We start from the raw sequence: 25,049 nt of genomic DNA, 5'->3' as shown, positions 1-25,049 counted from the left end.
TTGACTGAAGTCCATGCAGACGACATCCACTGCCCTTCCTCCATCAATCATCTTAGTCACTTCCTTAAAAAACTTGATTAAATTAGTGAGATATGACTTCCCCTTCACAAAGCCATGCTGCCTAAAGCTGCCTATCGCTAATAACTCCATTTGTTCCAAATTGAGTAAACCCTGTCCCTAAGAATTCTCTCCAATAATTTTCCTATAATGACATAAGGCTCACCGGCCTGTAATTACCTGGATTATCCTTGCTACTCTTCTTAAACAAAGGAAGAACATCAGCTATTCTCCAGTCCTCTTGGACCTCACCTGTAGCCAAAGAGGATACAAATGTTTCTGTCAAGGCCTCAGAAATTTCCTCCCTTAACTCACTCGGTATTCTGGGGTAGATTCCAGGGGATTTATCTACCTTAATGCTTTTTGATATTGATATGACGCAGACTATCTTCACGCCCTTCTAGACATGCACCAAGTCCTTCTCTTTGGTGAATACTGATGCAAAGTAGTCATTTAGTATCTCGCCCATTTCCTCTGGCTCCACGCATAGATTTCTTCCTCTGTACTTGCGAGGGCCAAACCATCCCCTGGTGACCCTCTTGCTCTTTACAGATGTATAAAATGCCTTGGGAGTCTCCTTAATCCTGTTTCCCAAGGACTTTTTATGACCCCTTTTCGCCTTCTTGACTCTTTGCTTAAGTTCCTTCCTACTTTTTAAATATTCTTCAAGGGCTTTGTCTGTTCCCAGCCTTCTAGCCCTTGCGAATGTTTCCTTTTTCTTTTTGATTAGGCTCACAATATCTCTTATTATCCAAGGTTCCAGAAGCGTGCCGTACTTATCCTTCATCCTCACAGAGGCAGGGAACCTTTATACCAGGAGCTCATTCAAACCAGAAAATCAACACTGTCACATCTTGTTACCTTAGCAGAACTTGCAATGTTTTTTGGGTGATTGAGTCTAGAAATAAATAACTTTGTTTTTACCTGTAAACTAGTGGTACAAAGTAGAAATTTAGCATTTGTACAGCTGGCCAGATCTTTAAAAGAAAATAAAAAATTAGTTATACAACTTTTACTATAAAGGATAGATTTTAACTTGCATAATTGAAAACAAAATCATGTGGATGCCTTCTGCTGTGGAAAGCATCAATACTAACGATAATCATACAATTTTACATAGAATTCAGAGTACAGGAATGGGCTATTTGGTCCAATAAACTGTCTTGCCAATAAACTGTGCTAGTTTATCAGCAACAAAAGATGACTTCATCTAATCCTATCAACATACTCTCGGATTTGTTACAATGTGAGGAGCACATTATAAACCACTGGAAAATGTAGGAAAGAGTTGAGGATGAGGCCTGGACACAAGTTACAAAGGTTTGCAGTGATAACACTATTACCATAATGGGAGACTTTATGAGATCAAAATGAAACAAAGTTTCTTGAAGGTTGCTGGAGGACAAGTGAACAATCTGTAGTTGCTGAATACTTGGGAGAAATAATGGCTATCACCAAACAAAACCCACGTTAAAAATGAACAAAAGAATTAATGAAAGGAATTTAGCTAATTTTAGTTGGATGAAAGGTGACCAGGTGAAACAAAAACAAAAATCCTTGGAAACAATCAGGTACGGTTGCATATGTTGAGAAACCAATACACACTTTGGGTGCTGAACCCTTCAACAAGGTGAAAAACATGTACTTATAGAGGACCTTTAAAGTAGCAAAATGTCGCACGGCACGTCAGAGAAACATTATCAAAAAAAATTGATGCTGGGTCACATAAGGGGATTTTGGCCAGTTTCACAAAAGCTTTGAGAGGCGGAGAGATTTAAGGAGGAGGATGCTCCAGTATGTAGCGCTTGACTGCTGAAGGTAAGGTCACCAAAGACGCAATAATTAAAATCTGGAATACGCAAGAGCCCAGAACTGGAGATGCTTGGTGGGGGGGGGGGGGGGGGGTTAGGGTTGAAGGTGATCTCTGGCCTCTTTTCTCTAACACTTCCAGTGGGACTCATATACTTGATACAATGATGAAAAGGTAAAGTGACTGAGGCTGGCACCATTGTGGGCCACATTGCTGGGTTGACAATACCACTTAAAAACTCAACAGAAGAATTGAAATGGATACTATTACTCACATAATAGTTTGATACTAATGTATCTTTATAATCCTGAAAAAGAGAACAAATAGTCAAAATCATTTTATAAAATTACAATTACAAAATATGTGTAAACGTCCTCAAATTGTACACTTGAGATACACGAGATGAAGGCAAAATACATCTGGTTAAACTTTAATTCTAACGTGGATACTTCTCTTACCAAGTGGAATTTATGCTCCTCTCAGAAAAGTGTCATTGTGTTCCAAAACTCCATAGAGAACGAGCACTAGCAGATGATCCTATTGGATTTTGACCTGTGTCAGCCATGTCTGAGTGGTGGTACTCAACTGCAAATTGAAAGGTCATGGGTTCATCCCCTACCCCAATGACTAAGTATATAATCTAAACTGATACTTAGTGCAGTACTGAGAGAGCTTTATACTGTTGAAGATTCAGTCTTTCAAACAAGACTTGAAACCATGCTACCATTTCAAAGGATTCTACAGCACTATTCAAAGAGGAGAGGAGTGTTCTCCATGCCTTGGCCAACATTCATCCCTCAACCAACATCATTTAAACAGATTGTCTAGCCACTCATCTCATTGTTATTCATGGCACCTTGCTATATGGAAATTAGTCAGCATTTCCTGTCAGGAAATAGAAATTTAGTCTCAACTCCCCATTTGGTGGTGAAGTGCTTTGGGTCATCCCAAGATTGTGAAAGGAACTGTACAGTGCTAAATTCTTCCGTTCCTGTAATTCACCATTAACACAGCGGGTCCCTAGTACATTTAAGGTCAAATAGGGGGGGTGTCGGTATATCTTTATGATATGTTAAAAATGAACCATTCATACTTCCCATCAACTCTCATCATTCCTTATATTCTCATTTACCAGGGTACCAAGTTATTCAAATATATTATGTTGTAATTGCGCTCTCCCACGTTAGTACAATGCAGCACACTTGTTTTGCATCCCCCAACGCCTCAGTCTATGTGGCATTCTATTCTACTTCTCAAATTGGTAATGCTTTTTCGAACATATTCCCCTGTACAGCGTAGGTTTAAAAAACCCTCGCTAAAAAGTGGTACGTATAAACATTTTGTGAAAACAATAAAGAATTGTCTTTTTTTTCCAGATTCCATCAGTGAATTTCTCCCACCTCTTTTGCTCCTATTACCTAATTGCTGGTATGTATTATCCTAATTTTTTCTTTTCTTCCCTTCATCTTACAGATTAGACGTCAAACCTTCGCTAGGTGGATGTAAAAAAAATCCTATACCACTTTTTCGGAGACGAGCAGGGTTTCTTTTGGTATCCAGGCTAACATCGATCCACCAGCATCAGCAGAGTCCTCAGATAAAATCTCGGTTATTGGGATTCTGGTGTGCAAATTGACTTAGTGATTAGACTTCAAAATGTCATTCATTGGCTGAGCATGGGGATGTAAAAGGTGCTATATGGATACCATTTAAAAAATATTTTATGATTTCACTTGCCCGACAATAAATCAATAGTAACCAGACGGAAAACAAATCACTGAGCAAGATAGATAGATCAAGTGTTTCTCACTCAAACACACCAGAGTAGCATTTTTCCCCCTTTATTCCCTTGGACCATTTATTAAGCAGTTGGGGCACGTTGCCCAATGATTTTCCACTTATTCATAGAATCATACAGTACAAAAGAGGCCTTTCAGCCCATCAAGCCCAAAAAACTACTACAAATCTACACTAATCCCACTTCCCAGCACTTGGTCCATAGATTGAATGTTATGACATTTCAAGTGCTCATCTAACTACAATTGTGAGGTTGCCTGCCTCAACTACCCTCCTAGGCTGTGCATTCCAGGTTTCCATCACCATCTGGGTGAAATGTTTTCCCTCAAATCCCCTCTAAATCTCCTTTCATCTTAAAATCATGCCCCTTCTTATTGACCTTCAAATAAAGGGAATAACTGCTTTCTGTCTACCCTGTCCATGCCCATCATGATAATCATAATAATCAGGTCCCCTCTCAGCTTTCTCTGTCCAAAGAAAACAAACCGAGCTTATTCATCCTCTCTTCATTGCTAAAAATGCTCCATCACAGACACCATCCTGGTAAACCACCTCTGCACTCTCTCTAGGCTCTGGTCAGACCCCATTTGGAGTATTGTAAGCCATATCTAAGGAAGGATGTGCTGGCCTTGGAAAGGGTCCAGAGGAGGTTCACAAGAATGATTCCTGGAATGAAGAGCTTGTCGTATGAGGAACATTTGAGGATTCAGGGTCTGTACTCGTTGGAGTTTAAGACGGATGAGGGGGAATCTTATTGAAACTTACAGGATACTGCGTCGCCTGGATAGAGTGGACGTGGAGAGGATGTTTCCACTTGTAGGAAAAACTAGAAGCAGAGGACACAATCTCAGACTAAAGGGACGATCCTTTAAAATAGAGATGAGGAGGAATTTCTTCAGACAGAGGGTGGTAAATCTGTGGAACTCTTTGCCGCAGAAGGCTGTGGAGGCCAAATCACTGAGTGTCTTTAAGACAGAGATAGATAGGTTTTTGATCAATAAGGGGATCAGGGGTTATGGGGAGAAGGTAGGAGAATGGGGATGAGAAAAATATCAGCCATGACTGAATGGCGGAGCAGACTCGATGGGCCGAGTGGCCTAATTCTGCTCCTATGTTTTATGGTCTTATAGTGCAGTCACAGCCTTCCTATAGTGCAGTGACCAGAACTGCACACAGTACTCCAGCCTAACCAAAGTCTTGTACAGCTCCAACATAACTTCCCTGCTCTTATAATCTGTCTTATAATCTGTGCCACGACTGATAGAGCATGTATTCCATATGCCTTTTTAAGTACCCTAACACACCTGCCCTGCTGCCTTCAAGGATCTGCGGACAAGCACCCCAAGGTCCCTCTGAACCCGAGTGTCCTGCCATTCATTGAGTATGCCCTTGTGTTACTCCTTCCAAAGTTCATCACCTTTCAATTTTCAGGGTTAAATTCCACCTGCCACTGATCTACCCATCTGACCAATCCGTCTATATTATCCTGTAACCCAAGACCTTCTTCTTCAGTGTCAACCACCCGTTGAATCTTAAGTCAGCACACTTTCTTATCATATATCGCAAACAATAAGGGACCCAGCACTGATCCTGGTGGTATGTCACTGGATACCGGCCTCCAGTCACACAAACAGCCTTCTACCACCATCGTCTGTCTCCTACCACTGAGCCAATTTTGGATCCTACTTATCATAGATCATAGAATTTACAGTGCAGAAGGAGGCCATTCGGCCCATCGAGTCTGCATCGGCTCTTGGAAAGAGCACCCTACCCAAGGTCCACACCCCCACCCTATCCCCATAACCCAATAACCCCACCCAACACTAAGGGCAATCACGTTATCCAAGACCTCATGTGCTTTACCTTCTTGATTAGTCTCCCATGTGGGACCTTGCCAAAGGCTTTTCTTAAATCCATATAAACGACATCAACTGCACTGTCCTCATATGCACTCCTTCCTGGTTACCTCCTCAAAATATTCAATTAAGTTTGTTCGGCACAACCTCCCTCTGACAAAGCCATGCTGACTGTCCCTGATCAAACCTTGCCTCTCCAAGTCGAGATAGATTCTGTCCTTCAGAATTTTCGCTAACACTTTCCCTACCACTGATGTGGGACTCACTGGTCTGTAATTTCCAGGTTTATCTCTACCACCCCTTCTTGTAAAGTAGAACCACATTAGCTGTTCTCCAGGCCTCTGGCCCCTTCCCTTTGATCAGAGAGGAATTACAAATTTGATTCAGAGACCCACAGTAGCCTGGGATACAACACATCCCGACCCCGCCAAAACCTCCAGTACCTCCTCATTCCTCATGTCAAACTGTTCAAGAATCTCACAGTCTCGCTGTCTGAATTCTGCACCCATATCCTCCACCAAAATGAAGACAAACACCCTACCAATATCATCCAGCTCAATGCAGATTATCCCCATGGTCCCTAATGGTTATCCTCTTCCCTTGGTATCTTATGGAATATCGTGGGATTTCCCCATATCTTAGCCGCCAGTGCTTTTACATGCCCCCTCTTTGTTCTTCTAATTGCTTTTTTGAGTGCCCTCCTGCACTTTCTATACTCCACGAGGGCCCCTGCAGATTTCCTCCCTTTGTACCTGTTAAAAGCCTCTTTTTTCCTTTCTATTCAGTCCTGAATATTCCTAGACATCCAGGATTCTGTGGATTTTACCCTAAAGGAAACCTGTACTCTCACCAATTCCATTTTGAATCTTCTGCTGTAGATGTACCCAGAAGTAGCTGTTCAGAGTCTACTTTGGCCAGATCCTGCCTTATTTTAATAAAATCAACCCCCAATCCAAAACCCTTTGTTGCAGATTTTTATCCTTTTCCATGACAAACTTAAAACGTACAGTGTTGTGGTCGCTATCACTTAAATGCTCTCCCACTGCTACCTTGAACATCGGTCCGGCTTCGTTCCCCAGAACTAGGTACAGCACTGCAGCATTCCTTGTTGGACCGTCAACATGTTGATATAAAAAGCTCTCTTGAATACATTTCAATAAATCTGCTCCCTCTAAACCCTTTACAATGTGACTATTCTAATTAATGTTGGGAAAGTTGAAATCCTTGAATGTAATCATTCTATTATTGTTTTAACGCAGCATGAATTGTCTACTTATCTGCTCCTCTATTGCCTGCTGACTATTTGGAGTCTATAGTACACTCTCAGCAGTGTGACTGCCCTCTATCCACCCACAAAGCCCCATTTGAAGGCCCTTCTAAGATATCATCCCTCTTGCAGTAACAGACCCCTTAATTAATAATGCAACAGAACCTCCTCTTTTACACCCTCCCCTGTCTTGCCTGAAGATCCTGTACCCCGGAATGTTAAGCAGCCAGGCCTGTCCCTCCCTCAACCACATACCTGTGATGGCAACATCACAACTCCATGTGTCAATATACACCCTTAACTCGTCTGTCTTACCTGTGATACTTCTAGCATTAAAATAGAGACCAACCAGCCTCGCTTTACCCCCTTGAAACTCAACGTAGGACTGTGTTCCTATTGGATTAACACTGTCTTTATCTGTGGACCAAAATTTATAAAGGGACTGCCTTGATGTAGCAGTAATCCACACAGATCAGAATATCTCAGATTTGATTTAGTCATTGCCGAGTTAATTAATACCAAACCAGTAAACTCTGCTTCCCGCGAGTAAAGAGAAATCGCTCGGGCCCCCAACTCCTGATATTATCCAGTGAATCTCCTGCAGGGGAGTAAATTTATTGAGCAAGGATAGTGCCATCTCAGTTGAGATAGCCTCCACAATCATGAAGCGCTCTCTGTCAAAACTATTATCTGAAAGGAAACCAGTTCGGCAAGGTACCAAATGCAGCCGTAACCCGTGGATAAGTAACCAAATGCAAATAGCATCTGCCAGAGACAAACAGAAAATCAGAGGTGGGAAAGAAATATCCAATAACACTTCATGCATTTTGCTCTACTTATGTGGCTTTTGTTTTCTGTTCAGACAATTAAATATGTCAATATTGTTAAGCATTTAAACTTTAAAATACTTAGCACCAAAACGTGATCAGATTTGACTTGCAGGGTTGGAATGTTTCCAGCTCTGACATTTTACATACTTCAGAACGGTGGTAATTTAAAAAATTTGCATTGACCAAATATTTTACAAGAAACAGTGACCCACATGTGTTGGGATACCACCAAATATCAACCATGTATTTTGTACGAATGAGGGCAGGTGCAAAATAGCAATACAAAAATCACATAACTGCAGAATCCATTGAACCCCTGCAATGCAGATGGAGGCCATTCGGCCCATTGAGTCTGCGCCAACTCTCCAAAACAGCCTCTACCTAGGCTGTGAAAGAGAACATTAAAAATGGCTCTCGTAGCTCATGTGAGCAAGCTTTCAGGGTGTCTGCAGCTGATTCTAAGAAGATATTGGGAGTTGAACCAAGCTGGAATTGTGTGATCATAAAAGGCAACTTTTAAGATACGTTTTCTATAACTTGGTAAATGCAGTCTTCACCAGCAATCAATTCCCACAGAATAGTTCTCTCTATACCAAAGTGTGTTATGCCCCCAGGAATCAAAGCATCAAATTACATTATCAGCTCAAGGATGACATCCAATATAGACTGCTAGAGAATCTCTGGCTTGGGATAATTAGCTGCCTCCAAAACTGCCTGTAGACCTTGTTGAGTCAATTATCATAGATTATCATCGAATTTACAGTGCAGAAGGAGGCCATTCGGCCCATCGAGTCTGCACCGGCTCTTGGAAAGAGCACCCTACCCAAGGTCAACACCGCCACCTTATCCCCATAACCCAGTAACCCCAACCAACACTAAGGGCAATTTTGAATGCTAAGGGCAATTTATCATGGTCAATCCACCTAACCTGCACATCTTTGGACTGTGGGAGGAAACCGGAGCACCCGGAGGAAACCCACGCACACACGGGGAGAACGTGCAGACTCCGCACAGACAGTGACCCAAGCCGGAATCGAACCTGGGACCCTGGAGCTGTGAAGCAATTGTGCTATCCACAATGCTACCGTGCTGCCCCCCTCAGTGTAGAGTCCTGAGATTTTCTCTGAAATTGATACTGATGCTGTCAAATTTCCATCTAAAGCACAATGTTCTTTCCTGGAAAAATAATCTAGTGTAAAGGTTTCTCCTCTCTTGCTTTAAAACTGTAATCATTAGGATCTGTTCTAAAGGTGCTTGAATCATTGAACTATTGCAGTAATTAAATAGCAAAATCTATTTAAAGTCAGCAAAAAGTAACAATGATTTGCTTTGCCAATAAATTTCACAGCATGACCGTGAAGCATTGCTTACCATGACTGTCACACGAATCTGCCAATTTCTCAATTCTGGAATCTGATGGCCACTGTTATTAATAACAAACTTACAGGTGATCTAATAATAATAATAATCTTTATCAGTGTCACAAGTAGGCTTGCATTAACAATGCAAAGAAGTTACTGTGAAAATCCCTTAGTCGCCACATTCTGGTGTCTGTTCGGGTACAGAGGGAGAATTCAGAATGTCCAATTCACGTAACAGCACGTCTACATCTGTTATTACTGCTACTTTTTGGAGGGAAAAAAATTGCATTTGAACCCTGTCAAGGGGAGCTGCCAGAATTGACAATGTTGTGAAAAACTGTTAACCAGTGAAATAAAGCCAGCTATACTATGGATATACTGAGGGCAATTTTTAAATATGCTGGCATTGGAAAACTGGACATGGCAGATCAACTGCTCAATAGGCACTTTGTCCAATATTTTTTTCCATTGAGCTCAATGTGTCAATGGGGTGCATAGCAAGCAATCAATCTGGTTTGTAGACTTGTTAATCATGCCAGAGCAGCATTCTCATCAGGGCAAGTGCTGCCATAAAGCAAGCATGAACATCTGCTCCCAAGATTAATCCTGCAAGTTTCTGGGTTAGGCTGACCCATACACTTCAGTTTCTACCCGAGGTTCTGGAGATGCTATGTATATGACAGCGTGTGGTCAAGACTCATTCCTAAATAGGGGAGTATTTTGTCATAGTTTACCTCTATGCTGCAAGAAGAGATTTTCAGAGTTCATGTTGCATTGTAGGCATTTTGGGGAAATTTTGAAGTAATGGTCTTTTGCTGGTTTGGCCAAGGTTGACATGGGTGGAAACAGGTCTGTGTGGTCAAGAGTTCCTCTGTGGTAGATGAATAAAGGAGAGCCAGCATGGATTTGTTATAGATACAATCGTGCTTACCTAACTTGATTGAGTTATTTGGTAAGGATAGATGAGGGCAATGCTGTTAATGTTGTGCATCTGGACTTTTAAAAAGGCGTAAAATAAAGTGCCACGTAACAGGCTTGTTGGTAAAATTGAAGCTCATGAGGTAAAAAGGGCAGAAGCAGCATGGATACAAAATTGCCTAAAGGATAGAATACAGAAATGTGGCTCATGGCTGTTTCTTTGACTGGAAGAAGGTACATCATGGATCTCTGCCATTTTTGATTATACATTAATAATGGGGATAAAGGCACAATTTTGAAATTGATATAGATAACTTGAAACTTGAAAAGATAATAAACAAACAAAAAACATATAATAGACTTCAAAAAGACAGACACCTGGTTGGATGGACCAACAGATAAAATGGCAGATAAAAATCCAATGCAGAAAAGTCTGATGTGATACATCCATGTAAGAAGAATGAGAAACAGTAAATGATACAATGGAACAGAGTGACATGGAGGTATTTATAAGTAGGTTTTTTGAAGGTGGAAGGATAGGTTAACAAAATATATGGCACCTTGGGCCTTAGAAAGTGAAAAAGTAAGGAAATTCTGTAAAATCAGTGGTTCAGTCCTAGTTAGATTTTTCTGCCCAATTCTAGGCACCACACTTTGAGAAAGACATGATGTGGAGATGCCGGCGTTGGACTGGGTTTCTAATTAATTGAAAAAAAGCGCAATGTAAGTACATGCTCCTTTGTCTGCAAAGGACAGGGCCCTGTGTGTGAATATGTATCGCTGCTTGCATGCATAAATGAACCACACTGTGAGCCTGACTGATGGTCTTAAATTAGTTGTCAACATAATTCTTAGCACAATTAGGAAGTGTTGACCAATCCCAGAATCGCACCTAATGTTGTGACACCATGTTTTGAGTTTTGCAAGCACAGGTTGGTTGGGTACAGTTAGTACTTTGCCTGTTGCGAATGTCCGAACGGACAGGCTGTTTGATATAATCCTCCAGTCATTAGGACATACGGCCTATACACCTGGCATCACACCAGCACTGAAATTCACAAACTGCATCGTCTGATAGGCAACATCTTTTTGGCTTGGCAGCAGCATCCTATTGATGGTGAACACCACTCATGTTGCTACTGCATAGTAGCAGCGTAAAACAGCCAGCTTCACCTGTTGCTCACATTTTTGTCTTCTAGGGAAATCTGGGGTAGACTGGGCACTTTTCACGGCCAAAAGTAACAGCTTTAGGTCCATTCATCAGGGTAGCCATTATTCTGTAGATGGCTTTGATGCGCCATATTTTATCAACAAGCTGGCAAGGTGAGCAAATGGCTCAGGCCCCATTTATGAGGTCGCGATAAGGCCAATCTTATAACGCATTGAACTGAAAGAATCCCAAACGTATATTGACCAGTGGAGATAGGATGGTAGTAGAGAACCCACTGGCATATTTCCAAACTAAAAATGTTCTTTGAAAAAGGGGCAGATTTGATAGGCCGAATGACCTCCTTCCTACAATCCTACGTTGTCATGAAAGCCATGTTTAGCAGGTAATTAATTACATCCCAAATATATTGCACATAGAAACTAATTTAAACACCACTTGATGTCTTCAGAGGGCATCCAAGTATTAGGCTTTCTAACACATTTTTACTTACATAAACTGCACCATTTCTCTACTTTTTCTTCTGGAGTTCTCTGCCTGAAGGCAGGAAGTCCAATCTACAGCCTCCATCATGGCTGGGGCAAGGAGACAAGTCCCAAATCAATTCCAGCCAGAATAGGGGTCAAATCTGGTGCGGCTAGCATCAATCTGATCCCCACCAGCCTTCCAGCCCATTGAACTCACGAGCCCCTGAAGGACTCCAAGTTGCTGTGGCAACATATACTTTTTTAAAATTAGTTTTTTTAGGCGGGAACAGGAAGTCGACCCGCGGACGTCTGGGAAGACCCTCACCAATAAATTCTGGTGGAGAGGAAACCCGAGACACTACACGTGTAGTGTCTCCCACCCGCCCTCCTCCTCTAACCTAATAATAAAACCCATTGGTCTGAGGTAAGTACCATATTTTATTATATTATTATTATTTTTTATAAAAATTTAATTTAGTTGTTAGCCAGAACTTGGTAGAAAGTAAGAGGAATGGCAGGGAAGGGAGTGCAATGTTCCTTCTGCAGGGTGTTTGAGGTGAGGGATGCAGTTAGTGTCCCTGCTGATTTTACCTGCAGGAAGTGCTGCCATCTCCAGCTCCTCCAAGACCGAGTTAGGGAACTGGAGCTGGAGTTGGAAGAACTTCGGATCATTCGGGAGGCAGAAGGGGTCATAGATAGCAGCTTCAGGGAATTAGTTACACAAAAGATTGGAGATAGGTGGGTAACTGTAAGAGGGACTGGGAAAAAGCAGTCAGTGCAGGGATCCCCTGCGGTCGTTCCCCTGAGAAACTAGTATACCGCTTTGGATACTTGTAGGGGGGACGACTTACCAGGGGTAAGCCATGGGGTACGGGCCTCTGGCACGGAGTCTGTCCCTGTTGCTCAGAAGGGAAGGGGGGAGAGGAGCAGAGCATTAGTAATTGGGGACTCTATAGTCAGGGGCACAGATAGGAGATTTTGTGGGAGCGTGAGAGACTCACGTTTGGTATGTTGCCTCCCAGGTGCAAGGGTACGTGATGTCTCGGATCGTGTTTTCCGGGTCCTTAGGGGGGAGGGGGAGCAGCCCCAAGTCGTGGTCCACATTGGCACTAACGACATAGGTAGGAAAGGGGACAAGGATGTCAGGCAGGCTTTCAGGGAGCTAGGATGGAAGCTCAGAACTAGAACAAACAGAGTTGTTATCTCTGGGTTGTTGCCCGTGCCACGTGATAGTGAGATGAGGAATAGGGAGAGAGAGCATTTAAACACGTGGCTACAGGGATGGTGCAGGCGGGAGGGATTCAGATTTCTGGATAACTGGGGCTCTTTCTGGGGAAGGTGGGACCTCTACAGACAGGATGGTGTACATCTGAACCTGAGGGGCACAAATATCCTGGGGGGGAGATTTGTTAGTGCTCTTTGGGGGGGGGGTTTAAACTAATGCAGCAGGGGCATGGGAACCTGGATTGTAGTTTTAGGGTAAGGGAGAATGAGAGTATAGAGGTCAGGAGCACAGATTTGACGTCGCAGGAGGGGGCCAGTGTTCAGGTAGGTGGTTTGAAGTGTGTCTACTTCAATGCCAGGAGTATACGAAACAAGGTAGGGGAACTGGCAGCATGGGTTGGTACCTGGGACTTCGATGTTGTGGCCATTTCAGAGACATGGATAGAGCAGGGACAGGAATGGATGTTGCAGGTTCCGGCGTTTAGGTGTTTTAGTAAGCTCAGAGAAGGAGGCAAAAGAGGGGGAGGTGTGGCGCTGCTAGTCAAGAGCAGTATTACGGTGGCGGAGTGGATGCTAGATGGGGACTCTTCTTCCGAGGTAGTATGGGCTGAAGTTAGAAACAGGAAAGGAGAGGTCACCCTGTTGGGAGTTTTTTTATAGGCCTCCAAATAGTTCTAGGGATGTAGAGGAAAGGATGGCGAGGATGATCCTGGATATGAGCGAAAGTAACAGGGTAGTTATTATGGGAGACTTTAACTTTCCAAATATTGACTGGAAAAGATATAGTTCGAGTACAATAGATGGGTCGTTTTTTGTACAGTGTGTGCAGGAGGGTTTCCTGAAACAATATGTTGACAGGCCAACAAGAGGCGAGGCCACGTTGGATTTGGTTTTGGGTAATGAACCAGGCCAGGTGTTGGATTTGGAAGTAGGAGAGCACTTTGGGGACAGTGACCACAATTCGGTGACGTTTACGTTAATGATGGAAAGGGATAAGTATACACCGCAGGGCAAGAGTTATAGCTGGGGGAAGGGCAATTATGATGCCATTAGACGTGACTTGGGGGGGATAAGGTGGAGAAGTAGGCTGCAAGTGTTGGGCACACTGGATAAGTGGGGCTTGTTCAAGGATCAGCTACTGCGTGTTCTTGATAAGTATGTACTGGTCAGACAGGGAGGAAGGCGTCGAGCGAGGGAACCGTGGTTTACCAAGGAAGTGGAATCTCTTGTTAAGAGGAAGAAGGAGGCCTATGTGAAGATGAAGTGTGAAGTTTCGGTTGGGGCGATGGATAGTTACAAGGTAGCGAGGAAGGATCTAAAGAGAGAGCTAAGACGAGCAAGGAGGGGACATGAGAAGTATTTGGCAGGAAGGATCAAGGAAAACCCAAAAGCTTTCTATAGGTATGTCAGGAATAAGCGAATGACTAGGGAAAGAGTAGGACCAGTCAAGGACAGGGATGGGAAATTGTGTGTGGAGTCTGAAGAGATAGGCGAGATACTAAATGAATATTTTTCGTCAGTATTCACTCAGGAAAAAGATAATGTTGTGGAGGAGAATGCTGAGCCCCAGGATAATAGAATAGATGGCATTGAAGTACGTAGGGAAGAGGTGTTGGCAATTCTGGACAGGCTGAAAATAGATAAGTCCCCGGGACCTGATGGGATTTATCCCAGGATTCTCTGGGAGGCCAGGGAAGAGATTGCTGGACCGTTGGCTTTGATTTTTATGTCATCATTGGCTACAGGAATAGTGCCAGAGGACTGGAGGACAGCAAATGTGGTCCCTTTGTTCAAAAAGGGGAGCAGAGACAACCCCGGCAACTATAGACCGGTGAGCCTCACGTCTGTAGTGGGTAAAGTCTTGGAGGGGATTATAAGAGACAAGATTTATAATCATCTAGATAGGAATAATATGATCAGGGATAGTCAGCATGGCTTTGTGAAGGGTAGGTCATGCCTCACAAACCTTATTGAGTTCTTTGAGAAGGTGACTGAACAGGTAGACGAGGGTAGAGCAGTTGATGTGGTGTATATGGATTTCAGCAAAGCGTTTGATAAGGTTCCCCACGGTAGGCTATTGCAAAAAATACGGAGGCTGGGGATTGAGGGTGATTTAAAGATGTGGATCAGAAATTGGCTAGCTGAAAGAAGACAGAGGGTGGTGGTTGATGGGAAATGTTCAGAATGGAGTACAGTCACAAGTGGAGTACCACAAGGATCTGTTCTGGGGCCGTTGCTGTTTGTCATTTTTATCAATGACCTAGAGGAAGGCGCAGAAGGGTGGGTGAGTAAATTTGCAGACGATACTAAAGTCGGTGATGTTGTCGATAGTGTGGAAGGATGTAGCAGGTTACAGAGGGATATAGATAAGCTGCAGAGCTGGGCTGAGAGGTGGCAAATGGAGTTTAATGTAGAGAAGTGTGAGGTGATTCACTTTGGAAGGAATAACAGGAATGCAGAATATTTGGCAAATGGTAAAGTTCTTGAAAGTGTGGATGAGCAGAGGGATCTAGGTGTCCATGTACATAGATCCCTGAAAGTTGCCACCCAGGTTGATAGGGTTGTGAAGAAGGCCTATGGAGTGTTGGCCTTTATTGGTAGAGGGATTGAGTTCCGGAGTCGGGAGGTCATGTTGCAGCTGTACAGAACTCTGGTACGGCCGCATTTGGAGTATTGCGTACAGTTCTGGTCACCGCATTATAGGAAGGACGTGGAGGCTTTGGAGCGGGTGCAGAGATTTACCAGGATGTTGCCTGGTATGGAGGGAAAATCTTATGAGGAAAGGCTGATGGACTTGAGGTTGTTTTCGTTGGAGAGAAGAAGGTTAAGAGGAGACTTAATAGAGGCATACAAAATGATCAGGGGGTTGGATAGGGTGGACAGTGAGAGCCTTCTCCCGCGGATGGAAATGGCTGGCACGAGGGGACATAGCTTTAAACTGAGGGGTAATAGATATAGGACAGAGGTCAGAGGTAGGTTCTTTACGCAAAGAGTAGTGAGGCCGTGGAATGCCCTACCTGCTACAGTAGTGAACTCGCCAACATTGAGGGCATTTAAAAGTTTATTGGATAAACATATGGATGATAATGGCATAGTGTAGGTTAGATGGCTTTTGTTTCGGTGCAACATCGTGGGCCGAAGGGCCTGTACTGCGCTGTATTGTTCTATGTTCTATATGTTTACATGCATGTTGAAACCTGAAACTACAGATAGTGACGATAGAGGCTCCAATTACTTTCCATCATATGGCTGACAAAAAATCTCTCCCCCTCTTACTGCCGGCCATTGGCACATTTTGATACTCAACTTGTTTGGTACCGTTCTAACTGTACCATCCTTGGCCATGAAATCCTGGAGTGGGATTTGAACCTAGGGTTTCTGGCTCAACACCACTGCCCCATTGCCCATTTAAGGGCCATTTTCTGATACTGTAGTCTCAGCAAGCAGCCTCACCCCACACCCCTTACCCCATTACCACTATGAATTATCAAAAAATTGTATAATGCATTTACAATATTGACTCTGAGGCCAAGCCTCCATGAAGGCACATAAACTTTAACCATTACCCCACTACACCATAACTAATGAGAAAAATAGTTCTGATTTTTTAAAGAAAATGATTTTCTAAAAGTATATGTATGTGCTGGGGCAGAGATTACTAAAAGAAATAAAAAGTAAATGAAATATATATTAAAAATCATAGGGCACAGCGAGAGGTTATTTCCAAGAATTATGCATTATGTCCCATTCCCTTGCTCTTTCCCTTTGCCCTGAATCTTCTTTTCTTTAAGTATATATTCAATCACATTTAGCTTAATAAAACTTTTGTATTTTTCATGTACAGTACGTAGTGTCCATGATGGATTGCTCTCAGCATTCGCTCCATACTCTATCAGGAGGCTGGTTAGATTTGTTATATACTTGGGAGTTAGATCTTCACGCAGCACACCAATAAAAAAAAAAACTGCACCTAGATAAAAAATGTTAGTAATGTAAATACTACTTACCTTCTTTAACTTTAACCATACTTCCTCTGGTGAATGTCCCCCCAGGAATGAAGCTATTGCAAGGAAACAGGCCAAGAAGCACGGAGCAAGTGCAAACTGGAAAGAAAAACACCAGATACTTTATTCCTTCAATTGATTTGACAAGTACAAGCGGCAGAGGAACACATATGACTGGGCTGAGAACCAGAGTGTTGAACTGGGTATGTTTCGGGAAAGTGGCTTACACAGTTTAAGAAAATACCCCTGTACACAATTAATACATGTCCATTCTGAAAAATATTATATTTTACACAGATCTGTGCAAGCGCAAGTGAGTATAGACTCACTGCAATGTTTTTATTCCTAAAGCTTAAAATCTGACATACAAACATGCAAATTAGGAGGTGTCATAATAATAATAATCTTAATTAGTGTCACAAGTAGGTTTACATAAACACGGCAATAAAGTTCCTGGAAAATCCCCATGTCGTCACACTACACGCCTGTACACAGAAAGAATTCAGAATGTCCAATTCACCGAACAAGCACGTCTTTCAGGACTTGTGGGAGGAAACCGGAGGAAACACACGCGGACAACATGCAGACACTCCACAGATAGTGATCCAACCCGAGAATTGAACCCGGGTCCCTGCCGCTGTGAAGCAACAGCGCGAACCACTGTGCTGTGGTGCCGCCCCTCTTCAAGCTTGTTTCACCATCCAAGAAGATCATGGCCGACCTGATTTTAACCCCAATTTCACATTCCTGCTGACCGATAACCTTTCAGTCTCTGATTCGATCTCGGCTCTGGATCACTGTCCGTGTGGAGTTTGCACATTCTCCCCGTGTTTGCGTGGGTTTCGCCCCCACAACGCAAAAGATGTGCAAGATAGATGAATTGGCCATGCTAAATTGCTCCTTAATTGGAAAAAATGAATTGGATACTCCAAATTTATTTTTAAAAACCTTTCACCCTCTTGATGATCTAGAATCTATTTACCTCTGCCTTAAAACATATTCAAAGATTCTATCTCCACTGTCTTTTTTGAGGAAGAGTTCCAAGGTTCACAACCCCCAAAGATTTCTCATCTCCCCGTTCTCCCCGATCTTCCCGTACCAGCCTCCCTGAACAGGCGCCGGAATGTGGCGACTAGGGGCTTTTCACAGTAACTTCATTTGAAGCCTACTTGTGACAATAAGCAATTTTCATTTTTCATTTCATCTCGGTCTTAAATGGACCACCCCTTATTTTTAAACAGTGACCCACACAAGAACAAACATCCTTTCCACCTCCACTGTGTCAAGTCTTGAGTCTTACATATTTCAAACAATTCTCCTCTTACTCATTTTAACTCCAGATACAAGCCTAGCCCATCCAGCTATTCCTCACAGGTAATAGCCTAGTAAACTTCTGGGGCGGGATTCTCTGAGCCTCCCTACCGAAATTGCGATGGGCGCAGGGCCAGAGAAAGGGCGTCAAACCAAAAATCGGGTCCTACGCCGCTCCCGCGATTCTCTGGCCGGAGAATCGCCGCCAATCGAGCACGCGCGGTCGATGCGACGGCGGTCGAGGGCCATTGAAAGAGGCCCCCGCGGCGATTCTCCGAGTACAGCGAGACAAGTTACCGCCAGCGTGGTTCTCTCATGGTTCCACCTGGCAGCAACTCAGCGTGGCGGTTGCGGACTCAGTTCGATCATTCATGGGGGGGGGGGGGGGTCCTGCAGGATTGCCAGGCTACCGATCGGGGGCCACCGATCCGTGCGATCTGGGGGGGGGGGGGGACCCTATCTTTTTGGTGTCGGTTTGCGGTGTGGGTCGGCCATGTCTCACAGGCCGCCGCCGTGCGCATGCTAGCCCGCTGCAAATCGGAGAATCACCCTAAACTTTCTCCAGGTAAGTCCAGAGTGATTCGCGTGCGTTTTTCCACGGGCGTGGGGTTAGAGCCCAATTATTGGAGAATCCCACCCCTGAACTGCATCCAGTGCACTTACATCCAACCTTAAATATGGTGACCAACACTGTGCACAGTACTACAGATATGGTCACACCAAAGCACTGTATAACTGAAGCATAATCCCACTGCTCTTGCATTCAATTCCCCTTGCAATAAACACTCGCTGGACTTGCCCATTAACGTTTTGCGATTCATCTACTAGGACACGCAGAGCCCTTTGCATCTCAAGAGTTCTGCAATATCTCACCATTTTGATAATAAACTTTTTTATTCTGCTTGTCAAAATGAACAATTTCACGTTCTCCCACATTATACTCCATTTGCCAGATCTTTGCCACTCACCTAATCTACCAATATCGTTTGTAGCCTCATGTTCTCTTCACAACTTACTTTCCTGTCTATGTCATATTGCCTTTTTTACCTGCTATAAATATGGCTGTCAATAAGGTTGCCCTTCTTTCTTTGGATATCGATATTATATTGCTCAAAGTCGCCAGGTATCAATTGATACCACCACAAGGTTTAACTGGATATCGATCAAAGAGCCAAACACCAGTTAGTTAGTTCAAGGTCAAGGGTACTTTATTTACTCACACAATTAATCATGCAACATAGACACTACTAGTTAAACTACACCTATCAACTATGACAACCTGTACTTAACTTCAGGCACCCGGCTTAGGTCAGAGGAACAGTGGCCTGTGTTTGAATCTGGATCTATCGGGTCTGGAGAAGTAACTGCTGCTCAGCTGGGTTCACCTGGTAGCGGACGTTGAACTTGAACTTACTTCTGGTGGTGCTGCAATTGGAGGTCGACGTTGCCGGAGCGCCAGGTCCAAGAGAGATTGAACGCAGGGCGGTCTCTCTCTTTACCTTTAGGGAGTTTCGCGCTCTTTTGGGCGGTCCTTTCGTTTGGACCCCATTAATTGGGCAATTCTTGAACACTGGATTTGATTTGATGGCCAGGCATGTCCCAAGTGGTCATTTACCCTGTTGTTGATGCTTCCCGAGTACAGGGCGTGGCGCCGAAATGTCTGGGATTGTATCGGTTGCTCAAGTATCAGTCTTGTCTTACGGAGATGGGCCATCAAAATGCTAATCGGTTGGGGGTTTTGATGGTGTCTGGATTCTTCGCTCACAAATATACATTCGGGCTCTGAGCCTGCCTGAACCTTACATTGGCCATTTTTCCCGTTATGCTTTGTGACCGTCCATGTTTCTTATTGTAAGTGGCCATCCCAGATGGCTACAGTCATCAGCAAACTTAGCATTCATACCTTCCGTCCCTTAAGCCAATCAATTTTATGAATCATAAAGAGTTGAAGTCCTGGCACCGGTCCTTGTGGCACACCACTCATTACATCTTGCGAACCAAAAAATGACCTATTTATGCCTACTCACTTTCCGGTTAGCTAGCCACTCTTTTATCCATGCCAATATGTTACTCCCCATATCATGAACTTTTATTGTCCTCAATAACCTTTTGTGTGGCACCTGATCAAATGCCTTTTGAAAATCTAAGTGGAGTACTTTCACTGCTTACCCTTTATCCACAGCATATTACATCTTCCAAAAACGGCAGTAAATTGTTTAAACATGACTTCCTTTTCAGAAAATCATGCTGATATTGCCTGATTACCTTGAATGTATTTATATGCCCTGTTAAGTCTTTAATAATAGGTTCTAACCTTTTCCCATAGTCATCAAAATGTTACTTTCAAAGGAAGGTTTTACTAATCATGCACACAAAGTACCACTTATAATCACATTGTGCAACACTTAATTAATTCAACACATATAAATGTCACACTGAAAGAGTAAAATAACACCAAGAAAAGCAACATGATTAAACTGCTCTAAGCGGAAAGTCTTTCAATTCCTAACTTTAATACAATAAAGAAAACCATCTTCATAAATCACAGAACTGATACTGTGCTGAAGGCCATTTGGCCCATTGTGACAGCACCAGCTCTCTGCCTTTTCCTAATAAGAAAATAAGTTCAAGAACCCTCTCGTGACAACGCTCACCCTGTTCAGCTGGAGATAACTGAGGAGCTGCTTAAAAAAAAAAACTTTCACTGGGCAGCTTTACATTTTACTTTTGGCTCAAAAAGACCAGGGAATAGTAAAGGCTTGCAAATGAGTTTCATGAACCTTCCTTCAGTATTCCTTTAAGTCTAATGGACAACCAGGTTCCAATTCCTGACATTTTTAATTTCCAACTAGAGTAACATTAACTTTAAATGTGTTTTGTTGTCATTTTGACAGTCATTAATGGCTGAGACCAAGGTACTGGGTGCAATATTGTACAAAGTCATATTTCCCTAAAACAAAGATAAAATATGTTACAGCATATTTTGTGAGGCAAGGCTCCTGAAGTGAAGTTTCACACACACAGTGTAAATTGAGACTCGGGCAAGGAAGTCAGCACAATTGACAAGTAACATTTCTTCATCTCCATTGCAAATTTTCTGAAGTTCACCCCATTGTACCTGTAGCCACCTAAAATGGCTGATCCCTGATTAATTTGGCCAAAACCCGATGTAAAATGGCTATCCGAAAAGGCTGATGGGAAAAACAGCCAACAGGGCACAAACGGACAGCTGCAGACAGAACAGCGTATTCGGCTCTGGGGAAGTCGGCCCAGATCGATACCTGCGACCATTAGCAGCACATCAACACAGACATCTGCAGTTTAATCGGCTATCCCCGGGAACAATTGCAACATATTAGCAATTGAATGCCGATCCAGACCTCTCGGCGCCAGCAGTGGCCAAGACAAAGAAAGGTGAACGACCACCCCCCGATCGAGGAATCGCCCCATTATTGGAGCATATTGAACCCAGTAATTGGGAACAAATCCAATCACTTGGGACCAGGGTCGAGGTCCGCCCCGAGAGGCGGGAAGCCCCCGGGAACTATAAAAATAGGGGCCAAGTTCAGATCGGCCCTTCTCTCCCTTCTTCTCCTGCTCGCAGCCTTCGCAAGAACCATCGACCAGCAACCATAAGTTTGACTCCAGCGATCGCTACCCGATAGAGACTCCTAGCCATCGACCTGTATCAGCTTTTGAATCCCACAGGCCAGACCCAATTCGATAAGCCATTCGTTTCCCTTACCTGGTGGGCCGTTCCCAAAAGTTAAGTATTGGCCAGTAGTGGTAGGTAGTAGTCTAGAAAGTAGGATTATTGTGTAAGTATTTATTGCTGTACATAATAAATGACCGTTGATTTTAATCTTACTAAGCGGTGTGCTGTCTTATTAATCATAACTAGAGCTTGAACCACGTGGCGGTATCAGAAAGATACCTGGCGACTCGTGAGCAAAGGTGACAGAATTAGTGCTAATAAAACTAAGGCTAATAAGAGCAACATACCCTCTTTCACTCTCATGTCAGTGACCTTTCCACCAAATTGGATGTCCTATTACATCCTCCCTCCATCCACTGATACAGAAACATTTGGCTATTTAGGGGCATAGTCTCTCAATCTCTGTGCTAAACCCTTCTCAAATACTAACTTTTCGACTATGCCTTTGGCCACCTTGTTAACTTTCTCATTTAAGTTTAGTGTTCATTTCACTTCTCTCGTAGAGTCATAGAGGTCTACAGCACAAAAACGGCCCTTTGGCTCATCGCGTCTGCGCTGGTCAAAAACAATCACCTAAGTATTCTCTGTCAAGCTCTTTGGGATATTTTTCTAATTTACAGGTGCTAGATAAATGTAAATTTGTTGTGCTTTTCACAGACTTACCTGATCAAGTAACATTTTCTTAAATGCCACTGTTTTGCTGTGTCCAACGATAATTTTATCGAGAACCTTATACCATACTCCAAGAACAGGCCCCTAAAGGGATTTAAAAAAAAACAACTAAATTACTTAAACGACTTGAGTTGTAATTTGATAACACTGAATCAATAGTCAAAACAGTCCAAGTCATAATTGCACTAACTCCTGTACTTTCAGTTGATCTCTCCCCCATAGTTCCTATTGCTTAGAACAGAAAGCAGACATACCATCAAATAATTGCAAATATGAAGTTATCTTCATCATGTTAGATTACTTTTCAAAGGTGATATCTTAACTTAGTACACCCTACATAACAAACTATCAACTGCTGCCAAGGAGTTACTGCACTTTTCTCCATATCCTTTTCTTACACTTATTCTCCAGAAAAGTGACTCATACTACATTAAGGTTCCACTTGTCCAACAGACCATTCATTCATCATGATTCATAATGGTGTCGTTTTAAGAATTACAACCCAGGAACAAAGAACAAAACAAAGAACAAAGAAATGTACAGCACAGGAACAGGCCCTTCGGCCCTCCAAGCCCGTGCCGACCATGCTGCCCGACTAAACTACAATCTTCTACACTTCCTGGGTACGTATCCCTCTATTCCCATCCTATTCATGTATTTGTCAAGATGCCCCTTAAATGTCACTATCGTCCCTGCTTCCACCACCTCCTCCGGTAGCGAGTTCCAGGCACCCACTACCCTCTGCGTAAAAAACTTGCCTCGTACATTTACTCTAAACCTTGCCCCTCTCACACTAAACCTATGCCCCCTAGTAATTGACCCCTCTACCCCGGGGAAAAGCCTCTGACTATCCACTCTGCCTATGCCCCTCATAATTTTGTAGACCTCTATCAGGTCGCCCCTCAACCTCCATCGTTCCAGTGAGAACAAACCGAGTTTATTCAACCGCTCCTCATAGCTAATGCCCTCCATACCAGGCAACATTCTGGTAAATCTCTTCTGCACCCTCTCGAAAGCCTCCACATCCTTCTGGTAGTGTGGCGAACAGAATTGAACACTATACTCCAAGTGTGGCCTAACTAAGGTTCTATACAGCTGCAACATGACTTGCCAATTCTTATACTCAATGCCCCGGCCAATGAAGGCAAGCATGCCGTATGCCTTCTTGACTACCTTCTCCACCTGTGTTGCCCCTTTCAATGACCTGTGGACCTGTACTCCTAGATCTCTTTGACTTTCAATACTCTTGAGGGTTCTACCATTCACTGTATATTCCCTACCTGCATTAGACCTTCCAAAATGCATTACCTCACATTTGTCCGGATTAAACTCCATCTGCCATCTCTCCGCCCAAGTCTCCAAACAATCTAAATCCTGCTGTATCCTCTGACAGTCCTCATCGCTATCCGCAATTCCACCAACCTTTGTGTCGTCTGCAAACTTACTAATCAGACCAGTTACATTTTCCTCCAAATCATTTATATATACTACAAAGAGCAAAGGTCCCAGCCTCTGGAACACCACTGGTCACAGCCCTCCAATTAGAAAAGCATCCTTCCATTGCTACTCTCTGCCTTCTATGACCTAGCCAGTTCTGTATCCACCTTGCCAGCTCCCCCCTGATCCCGTGTGACTTCACCTTTTGTACTAGTCTACCATAAGGGACCTTGTCAAAGGCCTTACTGAAGTCCATACAGACAACATCCACTGCCCTACCTGCATCCATCATCTTAGTGACCTCCTCGAAAAACTCTTATCAAGTTAGTGAGACACGACCTCCCCTTCACAAAACAATGCTGCCTCTCACTAATACGTCCATTTGCTTCCAAATGGGAGTAGATCCTGTCTCGAAGAATTCTCTCCAGTAATTTCCCTACCACTGAAGTAAGGCTCACCGGCCTGTAGTTCCCTGGATTATCCTTGCTACCCTTCTTAAACAGAGGAACAACATTGGCTATTCTCCAGTCCTCCGGGACATCCCCTGAAGACAGTGAGGATCCAAAGATTTCTGTCAAGGCCTCAGCAATTTCCTCTCCAGCCTCCTTCAGTATTCTGGGGTAGATCCCATCAGGCCCTGGGGACTTATCTACCTTAATATTTTTTAAGACACCCAACACCTCGTCTTTTGGATCTCAATGTGACCCAGGCTATCTACACACCTTTCTCCAGACTCAACATCTACCAATTTCTTCTCTTTGGTGAATACTGATGCAAAGTATTCATTTAGTACCTCGCCCATTTCCTCTGGCTGCACACATAGATTCCCTTGCCTATCCTTCAGTGGGCCAACCCTTTCCCTGGCTACCCTCTTGCTTTTTATGTACGTGTAAAAAGCCTTGGGATTTTCCTTAACCCTATTTGCCAATGACTTTTCGTGACCCCTTCTAGCCCTCCTGACTCCTTGCTTAAGTTCCTTCCTACTTTCCTTATATTCCATGCAGGCTTCGTCTGTTCCCAGCCTTTCAGCCCTGACAAATGCCTTCTTTTTCTTTTTGACGAGGCCTACAATATCTCTCGTTATCCAAGGTTCCCGAAAATTGCCGTATTTATCCTTCTTCCTCACAGGAACATGCCGGTCCTGAATTCCTTTCA

General features: G+C 43.4%; 1 protein-coding gene across 4 annotated transcripts in view; it reads right to left on the bottom strand.

Annotated features, from left to right (window-relative positions):
* mpv17 (mitochondrial inner membrane protein MPV17) overlaps window positions 1–25,049 on the bottom strand; it is a 95,860-nt gene that overhangs the window by 10,019 nt on the left and 60,792 nt on the right. For 3 of the 4 annotated variants that reach the window (XM_072499016.1, XM_072499013.1, XM_072499014.1), the window contains exons 4-7: window positions 22,449–22,541; window positions 16,763–16,858; window positions 2,142–2,174; window positions 982–1,034 (exon numbers count right to left, since the gene is read on the bottom strand). In XM_072499016.1, coding sequence (XP_072355117.1) covers window positions 982–1,034; window positions 2,142–2,174; window positions 16,763–16,858; window positions 22,449–22,541 — 275 coding nt within the window. The remainder of the gene's footprint in view (window positions 1–981; window positions 1,035–2,141; window positions 2,175–16,762; window positions 16,859–22,448; window positions 22,542–25,049) is intronic. The other variant, XM_072499015.1, reaches the window with a different exon arrangement.

Source organism: Scyliorhinus torazame, chromosome 4, assembly GCF_047496885.1.
Source record: "Scyliorhinus torazame isolate Kashiwa2021f chromosome 4, sScyTor2.1, whole genome shotgun sequence".
NCBI classification, from domain to species: Eukaryota; Metazoa; Chordata; class Chondrichthyes; order Carcharhiniformes; family Scyliorhinidae; genus Scyliorhinus; species Scyliorhinus torazame.
Note: the sequence above shows the minus strand (reverse complement) of the source record. Positions and strands in the feature narration are given on the sequence as shown.